The sequence below is a fragment of the Fundulus heteroclitus genome, unplaced genomic scaffold, assembly GCF_011125445.2.
Source record: "Fundulus heteroclitus isolate FHET01 unplaced genomic scaffold, MU-UCD_Fhet_4.1 scaffold_146, whole genome shotgun sequence".
NCBI classification, from domain to species: Eukaryota; Metazoa; Chordata; class Actinopteri; order Cyprinodontiformes; family Fundulidae; genus Fundulus; species Fundulus heteroclitus.
In genome coordinates, this window is record NW_023396558.1 from 169,821 (window position 1) to 181,920 (window position 12,100).

The following is a 12,100-nucleotide window of genomic DNA, read 5'->3' on the forward strand; positions in this document are numbered from 1 at the left end:
AACCCTATTTCCTGTTAGCTCACTGTCAAACAGGCCACTAGCACCAAAAAAAGCTACAGTATTTAGCCCCTTCCAACATCAGACTATCTACCCATTATCCTCCGCTTAACCGAGATTGGGTCCATTGTTCAAATTGTCCCAGGAGGGAATCTCAGATAGCGTCCTACTTAGGGACACTCTTCAGCTCATTTTGGGGGAATCCAAGGGATTCCAAGCCCAGAACCGACCCAATTAAAAACATAATTCCCCCCTTTTGTTAAATAATATATTAACTGTGGTGAGCCACGTTTTTAGTCCTATACCCAGGCTGGATTATAGCCAGAATCCCAAATTAGATAAAATAGCTCCCATTCGACAACATAAAGTAGTCTTAAAGATCTCAAAAAGCCAACATAATACATATAACCAGTATACCCTATCAGCCTCAGTGTTAATCAGTCAAGCCTGGCTCCAAATCCACAACCTGGTAGTTCGCTACACAGAAACAATACACTTTTTCTGTGCTTTAGTTATCATCTTAGTTAAATCATGCTAGAATTTATTTTATTCTGTTTTTCTTATAAGACTTCTACAGCTGGTGAAAAGGAAATGTACTTCTGGCCATTTACTACAAACAACAGCTTTTTTTATGTGAAATCATGGAAAACTCTAAATAAACCAGGAAAAGACGCGGAACTTGTGGACCTTCGCAATTTCCAAGCCGCAACCTTCATCCGCTCAAACAATTACGTGCAATCATATGCAGCAGTGGCAGGTCCAGCCATCACACCTTTCAGGCAGAGGACAGGTTCTGTTTTCCACAGATGAATGCTTTTGGTGAGAAACAGGGGCATCAATCCCAGACTAAAAGCAAGAGGCTACGTGAAGATGCTGGCTGTAGCTGGTAAGAGAGTGTTATTACATCCAGGGAAACATGTCCTGTTCTGACATGGAGCGAAACAGCACTCAGCGAGGAGGGGGAGAAAAATCATCACTCCAAAAGCAACAACAACAAGAAGCTAGGTTAGTTTTTAATGCACTGAGGGATAAAGACGTAAGCTTTTGAAGACGTCTTCTGGTCTGCTGGAATTAAAATTGTGGTGTTTTGCCAGAATGATCAGCATTACCTTTAGAAGAGAAGAGAAAGAAATAACCTTAAGAATATCAACCCTACTATGAAATACAGGGGTGGCAGCAGCATGTTTTATGGGTGTTTTGCTGCAGAAGGAAACCGGTGCACTTCACAGAACGGAGGGCCTCATGAGGGAAGAACATCACGTGGAAACATTGGATCGAACGTTTTGGAGTGGCCATCGCAAAGCCCTGGTCTCAGTCCTCGGAGGATTTGTGGGCAGAACTGAAAGCAAGACGGCCCACAAACCTGACCGAGTTATGAAATTTCTGTTCAAAGGAAACTAATGTTAGAAGCTCGTGGAAGGATACTCGAAGCATTTGACACAGGTAGTACAGCTTAAAAGGCAGTTCTACCAAATACTAAAGAAATGGAAGTCAGCTTTTGCATTTGATGGAAGGAAAAATAAATCTTTAAAACATCTCTCATTAATATTTTGGCATTTGAAAAATAGAAAGCTTTAGGTTAATCCTAACAGACCTGAAGGCATACAAGTGTTGTCTGATTTGAAGTCAGAAAGGTTGGGAACATTTTTTTTTACTTAGGAGTAAGAAAACATATTAAAATACATTTGTAGAAAGTGATAACAAATCTATGTAAAAAAAAAGTGTTAGTCTAGTTTTTGAGCAAATAGAAATAATTTTATAAATCCTAACTCCTTCAAAACAAGAAAGGATCATCTGATTTGATGTAAGACAGTGAGCCAAAAAAGTTATTTCTTTCTAGCTAGTGTTTGTTAACACATGTTTTCACATCCGGTGCAGTATTATGATCGATTGCTAATACATCCAGATAAACTGAAGCATTGAAAAGCTGAGTTAGGCATTCTTGCTGCGCACAAAGTTCCTAAAATGTGGGTCCTTTTAAACGCGACGATGTTAAGAGAAGGCGCTCTCACTGGGACTCTGAACCACTCCCCACGTCTTCCTGCTCCGCTGTGATCCTCCTGCATTGGGTCCTGGAGATGATACCCGTGTCTCTGCCACACTCGACCCCACGGGGGTGAGGTTGCTGTCAGGAGACACGCAGAGTTGTGCCAGTAGCTTGATATGCTAATCCATCCTCGCTGAGATGTCAGCTGGCCTGCTGTTCGCAGAGCAGAGAGGAGAGGAAAACACACAAACATGTCACCACTGTACACCACACCAGCTCTGAAAACTATAGCTGTGTGCAGCTATAGACGCACGCACACGAGGTATAAGATTCTGGTGTCCAGAGCAGTGTTGTATAAAGTACTGAAATCTCGGAGTCAAGTAAAAATATAAGTAACTCTCCAAAATATGACTTTGGTAAAAGTCCAAGTCACTGACTGAAATGTTACTTGAGTAAAAGTCTTAAAGTATCTGAAATGTCTTGTACTTAAGTATGAAAATTACTGTAAAAATAGATGTACTCAAGTAATGTAATGAAAAGTATAAGTAAAAAGTAAAACAAAGGAAATGTAGTTTGAATCACATTTTTTAGATTTTGGTAGACTTTGAAAGTCAAATTCACTTAAAATAATATAAACAGCCAAGTGCAGGAGAAATTTAAACCAAGTTTAGACAGAAAATACAACCTTTTTGTAAGCTTTCAGTTTTCCTTCTTCTAGTAAGGTCAGTGCTATAAACTTTAAAATTGTACACAACCAAGTGGAGGCAAAGCGGGTGTATACTAACCTACAGGAAGTGGTAAACCTGCTAATAGATACACCTCCAGGTATCATTTTGTTAAGAAAATTAGGACTCGCGGCTCTGCTATTAGATGCTCTACCTATTCAAGTTCAACAAATCAAAACTCTCTCTCCTGCTTCTTTACAGAACTGCACTCAGCAGCTTTCACCTATTTTAGTGCAGATAATATTTAGTTTCTTAACTGGGACTAGTTTCGTAGTCTAATATTAATTGTGGTAATGGCAGTTTCCCAGTATAAATCAAAACCTAAATATTGCGCTCTAAGCTCCAACGCACATGCACGTATTAGAAAACAGCCAATCAGAAAGAGGGGAGGCACGGGCTCCCAGCCAACAGCCGACACGCTGATCACAGTTTTGAGAATGATTTCTAATCACTGTTTTTTGTCCAGCTTTGACCTGCTGGTACTTATAAGCTGATGTTGCTAGCTCCCCTGCCGTGGCCGGGGATTCACTATTTATTATAGGAGAAGATTCGACTTCACAATGTGTGTGAGAGAGACACAAGCCGCTGTCACATAGTCCTGTCGTTATAAAACACAGAAGAAAAGGATAATAAGGTTGTGGGAAAAATGTAAGCTGCGCGGTTAGTAATACTAACTGTAAATATCGATCTTTGTAGGTAATTGGAGTAAGACGTTTAAAAACGTTGAATGTATTCATCTGACTTTATAATCTTTATACCTTTTAGATAACCGCTGACTTTTTGCCCAATGTGCTTTAGCTCTGTAGTATCTCATCATCCTGTTAAACAGAATTTCTAGGAATATTGTCTGGACATTTCCTCTGAATCAAGTGCGAAAAAGGCATTCCCACCAATCAATGGTTGAACAACGAGAAAAGCATTCCTGCGAGCAACAGATGAGAGAAGTTACCGCTGAACTGAAACTCTTTTTAATGGACGTTGCTTTGGAATCTAACACAAGTGCGTCGATTTGTATCTGATTCGTTATCAGGTAGCGAAAGGCAGTTGGCGTTGATCCTTATATAAAATGTAAACCAGTAAACTCACAAAACGTGTGCTGAGATTCCTCACGTGTGCGTGTCGGTGAAAACGTTCACACACACAGACCTTCAGCACACACGGACATAAGCAGAATGTATGCCTTGCTCCATGCTGCTGAGCAGATTAGCGGGGGCACAGCAGCAGACTCCATGGAGCATCTTCGCCCTACGCGAGGTTTCTGCCGGTGATGTTCACCGGCGTGCATGCTGATTAGTGTGCCTGTGTCTCCTTTGCATTCGCGTCTTTGCGGACTTTGCACACACTTTTTTAGGCGTGCCATCCTCAGATGGCCATGGAGAAAATAGGAAAATAGAAAATGGATGAAACCATAACATGTGTCGATTGGTCAGGGAGGAAACCACTCAAACTTTGTGTGCCTCGGCGCGTGAGAGCAAAAAAAGTAATGAAAGGAAAGAGGCGAGTCTATCTGGGTCAGAACGGACACATTTACATGCTTCAGGTGTATGCAGATGTGCTGTGTGCTAATGCATGAGATCACAAGGCAAGAGCCATCTGTGAGTGTGTACTCACTCTATTCTAATAACCTGTAGATGCATGGAGAGAAAAAAAAAAGCCTGCAAGGGCACAAAGATGGGGGGCATTTATGTGGGACACTGTTACTTTCAGCTCTGGCAGTGCAGGCCAGTTTCTCAGATGGATTCAGTGAAGCCTTCTGTGTTTGCCATCTGAGTGATAATGTATTTATGAAGCTATTTTTGATTCCCAAAAGGCTCCCCGAACCATATGAAACACACCTTAAGCGACAAACAAAAGCTGTGGAAAACATCCCCTTGCTTTGGGGTTATGTGCAAATGTGCGTGAGCGTGAATCCATGTGAAAACATGCCTCAAGTGCAAAGTTCTCCGTCGCTCATGTGATTTTGCACACTCAAGTTTCTGTGTTGTTGTTTTTTTTACGCACAGGCAACCTGATGAGATGTGTTGGTCCTGACCGAGTGAACTCTACCTAGACCCTGAGCTATATATAACAATTTAAACAGTGCACCATCACCGTCCACCGGGCCATAAGGAGACTTCTCCTTCTCTCTAAAGCGACTTTTCACTGTGGTCAAGCTTTATTTTCCAGCCCTCTTTTTCCAGAGAGACTCCTTTTGCCGTAGGCGGCTGACTTAATCTGTCCCATGCAGCAGATACCAACCGCCGGCGCTGAGATCCCGCTCTCCTTTAATTATCGCAAAAAGGGCAAAGATTCTTTTTGTCTTCGTGTGCTTTTCAAGTTTTAATTCTTTAGACTTCTGGCAAAGACGCTGACATCAGTGGAGATTAAAGGGGGTGGCTTCTGTTGACGGAGGACAGCTCAAAAACGTTCTCTTTGAGGAAAAAAATGCTACAATTTTATTAGGCTGTGGGGACCTGATATAAGCAGTAACGCTATTTTCCAGCGATGTGAGCTGTTTTCCAAAAAGCAGCTGCAGAGCCATTGGTCGTGGTGTGTATGTGCGCTGTTGTTGATTGTATGCATTAGTGCAGCCACTGGGGACATCATCCTTAACTAACAGTTTGGCTGCAATGTTTTAAAAAGAGAAATGAGTTTTATATCTGTAATTAAGGCTGTTTATGAAGCAGATTAGTGCTTTGATCAGCAAAAGTGGATTCATATTGGGATTTATCAAAAATTAAACACACGAGCGTTTTGGCCCGTTCTCCGGTTCTTCTCAAATGATTCATTTCGGTTAACTTTACACTTAATGGGACATCAATGCACGTTTCCAGTTCCAAGCACAGCTTGGGCTTTCTGTATGCTTTGTTAATATCTTTTCCAAGTGTGCGCTTCGCACTCGCACGTCTCTGTCATGTGTCAGAGTTTGCCAACCCGACTGCTCCGACAGGATGAAGTGATCCAACGCGTGACACTTCAAGAGCTTCTGAAATTCAAATGAAGCAACATCAAAAACTAGCGGTGAAGAACTTTCACGCTGCCTTGATCTGGCTGCATGCTGTTGCGCCTTGGCACGGCTCTGTTTCCCACCTCCTCTGCTAACGACCTTCCCTGTTTGTGAAAACATGCACATGTGTGGCGCTGACACAAACAGGGGGTAGTTAGGAGGAAAAAGGATCCATCATGAATAAACACTCTGCATGTCAAGTAATTCTCTTGACTGCACTTATGACACAGAGAAAAAGGGGGGGGGGGGGGTAACTTGTTCTGGTTTTAGCTTTAAATGTTTCAGCACTTTTGTCTTAATTTTTCATTATTTCATACTCAAGAATGTGTTGTTGCTTGCCTAGCCTCACTTCAGTGTAGAATAGGAGAAGACGGCATTTTAAAGGAAGGTATGCGTATGCCGTCGACCAAAAACTGCTAAAGGAATGGTTTAGATAACTAATAAGGGATACTCATTGGTTATTGTCAGTATTGTTGCCTTAGCTGTAGTAGAAATAAGTCATATCGATGTGAGTTTTTAGAAATAATTCTTTAAGCAGAGAAAGACTAACAGCAAAACGGGCGACCCCTTTTTTAACTTATTATAGCTACTGACAATTATTCAAACAGAATATATATATATATATATATATATATATTCTGTTTGAATAATTGTCAGTAGCTATCTCTTCAGGGCAGAGATAGAAGGTTCATGAATTGAACTCAGAAAAGCTGCCTTGAGGACTATAGGTTGTATAAATGGTGCTGCTGCTCTACCACTGAGCTACACAGATTTTAATAGCAAGCATATCATAAGATTATCCATGTACTTGTATTTAGAAACAGATTTATTCACATATCGCTGAAGATTAAGGACAGGTGGATTATTCAGTGATTTTTTTTTTCATAACTTCTTGGTACCATTTTACCTAATCAGTTTTACAGTCTTCTGTCAGTAGTATTTCTGACCAAGGCACACATGCAGCAAAGTACAAAGCAGTTTCAGCACCTTAGACAGAGCAATTGCCATTTGATGCTGGGTGGTTAAAACTGCTAGTATACAAGAATCTACATATCTAGTATACACATAGATATTACACACAAATAGGATACATAAAAAAGAGCGACCCCAGGACTCCTGGTATAGAAGAAATATCTTCAGCCTCAGGCATGTTGTGTTATTTTGGATCGATCCTTTTCACACCACTCAATAGCATATAACGATAGAACAATACCACTCTGTGTGAAAGGCCCATAATTATCCTAAAATTACCCAAACAAATTTTCTATTCAATGTCAAAAGTATCTCAACAAAGAGTTATTTGTTCATTAAATGCTTATATATTTTATATATTACAGATCCATCCTTTACAGTACTGCTATAAGTCAAGAGCTTCTTGTCCTGATACGACAATCTCAAAGTGATGTGTACTTAGACTACAAAATTTTAGGGGTATTTAAGACGGGAAAAGTTTTGGTTAAATCCCTTCATCAGCCAATGGATTATCTATGTTCTGATGCTCTCCTGAACCATGTACCCATCTAAATGGTTTTGCTTTGGAGCTGTATGCACTTAGCTTGTTTCTGTGAGATTTAAGATGGAGCATAGATGTATCTTTAAAAAATTGTGTAAGTAGTTTTTTTTGTTTTTTGACTTTGGTTATAAAGTGTTGACTAGAACCATCCTGGAAAAAATAGCATAACCATTCAAAAAGGGCTGAAATTAAGAAATTTGAAAAGAAAAAAGCCTGCGGCCTGTTCCTCCCTGGCTACAAGCTGCATATAAACTATTGCTTCATTTTATGGAGGTTTGAACACAACGAACGTCTTCCTCAAACTTTAACTTTTTAGTTTCACGCTTCCACAAAGGTCAGCACCGTTTGCAGATGGTTTAAACCTGCGTGTCAAAGTAGCTATGATTAGGCACCGTATTTGTCTCGCAAAGCTTTAGGTTAATTGCTCTGCCTACCTAAGAAAAGGCACTCATCAGAGTCTGGCAGTTCAAGGTAATTAATCCTGGTCAGTGATTTTACCATTAAAAATGCTACAGTGGTCCTAATGGGTCTGTTAGTTGAAAGTAACAGAACTATTTCTCTGGAAAGAAAAAAAATCTGGATGTTTGGGAGAAATTTTGCTATTCGGCTAGTGCAGATCATCAATTATAGAATTATAGGCTAACCTAAACCACATAACTTACTAATTGTCCTCATTCTGACACTTTTGCATTGCAATGTGCAAAAAAGCAAGGTAGAAGACAGGACAGAATCAGCTTATGTGTTTGTGCACATAAAAAAAGGAAGTTGACTTTGCTTCCATTTTGCCATTAATGAAGAGCTGTTCAAGTGTCTGAGAGCATGAAAAGAAAATACCAAAAAGAGACTAGAGAAGTGCAGAAAAAGAAAATACATGTCTTAAAACTAGAGAATCTTAGCTAATAGTACCTCAGCTGTCAGCCTGCGCTTGCTGTCCTTCTTTCATCGTTTTACTTCAAGGCTTATTACAACCCGGCACAGGTTGTATTTCCGCTCACTCTTTTCTCTCAAACACATGCGAAAAAAAAAGAAAAAAAGAAATACGTTGTGTAACACGTGGGATGTAAACTAGGTTACAAAATGCCTTCAAGGCCGCAAAGAGAATAAGTCTTTCCACAAAGACTGACTGCTGCTGAAGAGAGAGAATCTGAAAATAGTTACATAAAAGCGATTGGACAGAAGTGAGACCAAGGTTGGTGGCGGCTTTCGACAGAAGTTTGCTCCAATTCAAGACGTTACCTCGTTTTGTTCCTCGCTAAGTGCTTCTCACTTCTTTTTTTTTTTTCTCAGCGGCTCCATTCTCACTTCATTACTCTGCAATCACAGACGAGTCTGACTCTGAACTCTCCCACTCAAAGAATTTTCATTCAATTAAAGTGTTTTCGAATGTGTAACAAAAGAGAAAACAAAACAAAAAAATAAAATACAAAATGAAACCAAAGGGGGGGAGGGGTAGAAGTATATATACTTGTTTTTTAACGTATTGTAGATGATTGGAAGCTTTGGATTTGCTTGTCCTCCTCCTTTAGCTGTCTGATGTGTTTCCTCCGACAGGACAAGGACTGCTCTCTCAAAGCGCTTTGCAGCTCAATAGCCAGGATGCCTATGCAGCCGCCGGTTACCATAGCAACCAAGGGCTGACACTTGGGGAAACGGTGGCAGCCCGCGGCGGACAGGTCGGAGGAGCCGTTCACAGCTACAACCAGGTGAATGTTCCCTCTTTTTTGTTCCATCTCTTACCATTCTTTTCTTCATCTTTGCTTCTCTGACATCTTTCCACTCTTCTTCATCTCTCCTCCTCCCCCTCCTCCTCCTCCCTCCTCTTTGCTCGAACTTCTCCTGAACCCTTCTTTGCCTCACCTGACCCGCGTTCTTCCTTGCGCTCTTTCTCTCCTCCGTCTAGGTGACATCCAGCCGTGCAGCCGTCCAGCTGGTGGGCACAGACTCTCCGTCGCAGTCCCAGAGAGACTCGTTCGCCCAGCAGGTCCTCGGCAGCGCCTTACACATGTCCACCGAGGGCGGACCTGCGCCCGCCGGGCCGTCCATGTATTACTCCTGTGCCACTTTGCCTGCTCAGGTACACAACGACAGTCCCGTTAGCTGTTTGGCAGATGACGCCGGAGCTCTTCTGTATTCAAATGACACTATAGAGTATCAAAGGCTTTAACAAAGTGAATAAATCATCCTTGTGGCACAGGAATACGTGAGAACCATCAAGTAATCATCCCTTGTGGTTGAAATGTTGTTCTATAAACTGTGTAGCCGCCTTATCTGCAGAGGCCTACAGCTTCAGATCAATGAACGCCTGTAAGGTTGCAAATTTGTGTTTTTTTTTTTTAAGCAAGAGCAGATTCAACATGCAGATAAACGTTCAGAACTATGGAGTCAAACCTGATTTATTTCCAGCTGGTGTCGGAGAAATCAACTTTGAATCAACTTTTGAAGCAATCTCTAGCAACAGCTTCTCCAGGATCTCTGGAGGTTTCTCTAGACACTGGCTGCTGACTTTACTCATTTTCAGCTCAGTCTTTGTAGCAAACCGTTTTCAATTAGAGGGCATGGCAAAATAATTCATGTAGCTTAAATTTTTTTTCCACATTTTGTTTCATTGCAACTACAAACTTGTACTAAATGAAATGTTATGACTGGTGGGTAGGTCTTCAGCTGTCCATACACATTTCTATTTCTTTAGGATGGATTGGACAGTATCCTCTCAGATGGTCCACACATGGTACATTGTCTATGACTCTTTGATTTACTTTGCACATAGTTTACAAACCTATTTAAAGATTCAGAGAACAAAGAAAAAATGAAAACCTTTTAGCAAACCATATTTCTGCAGAAAAATGTTGCTAATGTGTTCTGTGTGCCCTTTTGTGCTGAAACAGTAACTCTTATCTTCTGATGATACTGTCAAGTTTTATTGCCTATAAAAAAAACTAATCCTGTGTGAATGATGAACAATCAATGCTTGGCCAGGCGCTTAGAAAGACATAAAGGATGGGCTTTTATCATTAGCATCTTTGTTTCAGCATATTTCATTAATATCTGCATCTGCAAAATCTTGCAAACCAAAGGATGATGCTTAAAAAAATGAAGAACGTAGTTTTCAGATCTATTGCTCGCCTTCGCCTTTCTTTTATTTCATCTCCTTCTAACGGTTCAGGTTTGACCCGTCATTTTAGTCTAATAAGCCCAGGCTCTTTATCAGAAATTAGAGTTTCTGTCCTCTGGTTTCCCAACACCAGTGGGGATTTGTTCTTTTTTTTAAGTAATAACAGGAAAAGTGAAGGAAATTTGAACTTTTTAAAGTGACTAACTTTCCCCCTTAATGATGCAGACCTTTTCTTCTGGATTACAGCGTGTCAGCTCCCCCCTGCAGGTGGTGGGCTCCCCCACCAAGCTGCAGCGGCTGGGTTCAGCCTCCGCCGACATGCCCAGCTACGCCACGCTGCAGAGAGTGTCTTCTCCCAAACAGTCGCCGAGTCGACTCGCAAAATCCTACAGGTTGGTTCAGCTTCGGTCTAACAGCTTCATTTACACAGCTGCCTTGTGGTATATATGTATATATATATATAATTTTTTTTTATCAATGATATCCAACTGGAGGAAGTTGATATATTTGTGGACCTTCACACTTCTAACATATTTTATTACATGAAAAAAAGTGAATAAATAACCTGACATCACCTGTTTCTATTGCTTCTTGACTTCACTTTTTCTCCTGCGGACACAAAAACAAGTCCTCCTGATCTTTTCACTTTCATTGCATCCGTTGAGGGTTTAAGTCCTCTCCAAAATGTTCAAATTGGTAACAAACAACCGTCCTAATTAAGGAGGAGCACGTTGGTGGGTTTATTTTTATAGGCGGTTGCTGTTTAAACCCACAGACTTTTATTTTTGCTCCAGTGCACAGTGTAGATCCCAGTGCTTCCAAAAAACAACAAAAACAACCTCTCCCCCACCTCTCCACACACACACACACACACACACACACACACACACACACACACACACACACACACACACACACACACACACACACACACACACACACACACTAAAAAGGTGGGCTTGTAATTATTACAGTTCTTGCATTTATTTGGGATTCTTTAGATTTTGAAAATTAGCTTAAATTTGTAATAGAGCTTCTTGCTTTGTATTTTATATCTTTTTGCTGTACTTGTCCTATATTACCTAAGGACATTAATACTCCTCTAGCTCCTGCGCTATGAGTATTTGTTTTTGTAAAAGATTTCCAAACACTCTGAATTTGTCTTTCTCGTGAACAGCAGAAACCTGTCATTCAGCCAGCTCACCAGCGGTGCCACGGCTGGTAAATTGGCAGTGCTGTACCACGTTAACCCGACCAGGCAGATTGATAATGTGACGCACTCTCCGTTCTGCACATTATCAATCGGTGACTACCATCAAATCCTTTCAGGGAAAGGAGGGACGCTCAGCAGAACTGATCGGGCTTAACTACACCTGTTGCCCACCAACCAATCATGGTTTAAAATGAAGATGTCATAAGCAGCAGGCACCATGAGAAACCACAACAAGTTACGCTGGTCAAGGCGTGCTTATTTGGATAGTGATAATCGTGGATTCTGACAAAAAGTGATGCGATAGCAGCAGCTACGAGTGCGTCCTCCTGCGCTGCCATGTTTATATAGCAGCTCTTGCTTTCGTCACAGCTGCATGTCCCTCCTTAGACCATAAATCTGTAACGTCTTAGGCCCCGACCTGTTTTGGTTCGGTCTTGAATGGTTGCGAACGCACAAATACCGCGAGAATTCAGCTTGCAGGAAAGGCTGGTACTACGTTTTGGCTAGTGAAATTCTTCTATGGCATTTTATTAAAAGCACTTTCAATCGTAAAAATTACATCGTGAA

General features: G+C 41.1%; 1 protein-coding gene across 14 annotated transcripts in view; it reads left to right on the top strand.

Moving 5' to 3' along the window:
- ctnnd2b (catenin (cadherin-associated protein), delta 2b) overlaps positions 1–12,100 on the top strand; it is a 206,627-nt gene that overhangs the window by 108,150 nt on the left and 86,377 nt on the right. For all 14 annotated transcript variants that reach the window (XM_036129208.1, XM_036129209.1, XM_036129212.1 and 11 more), the window contains 3 exons: positions 8,760–8,911; positions 9,109–9,282; positions 10,567–10,712. In XM_036129208.1, the coding sequence (XP_035985101.1) occupies positions 8,760–8,911; positions 9,109–9,282; positions 10,567–10,712 (472 nt within the window). The remainder of the gene's footprint in view (positions 1–8,759; positions 8,912–9,108; positions 9,283–10,566; positions 10,713–12,100) is intronic.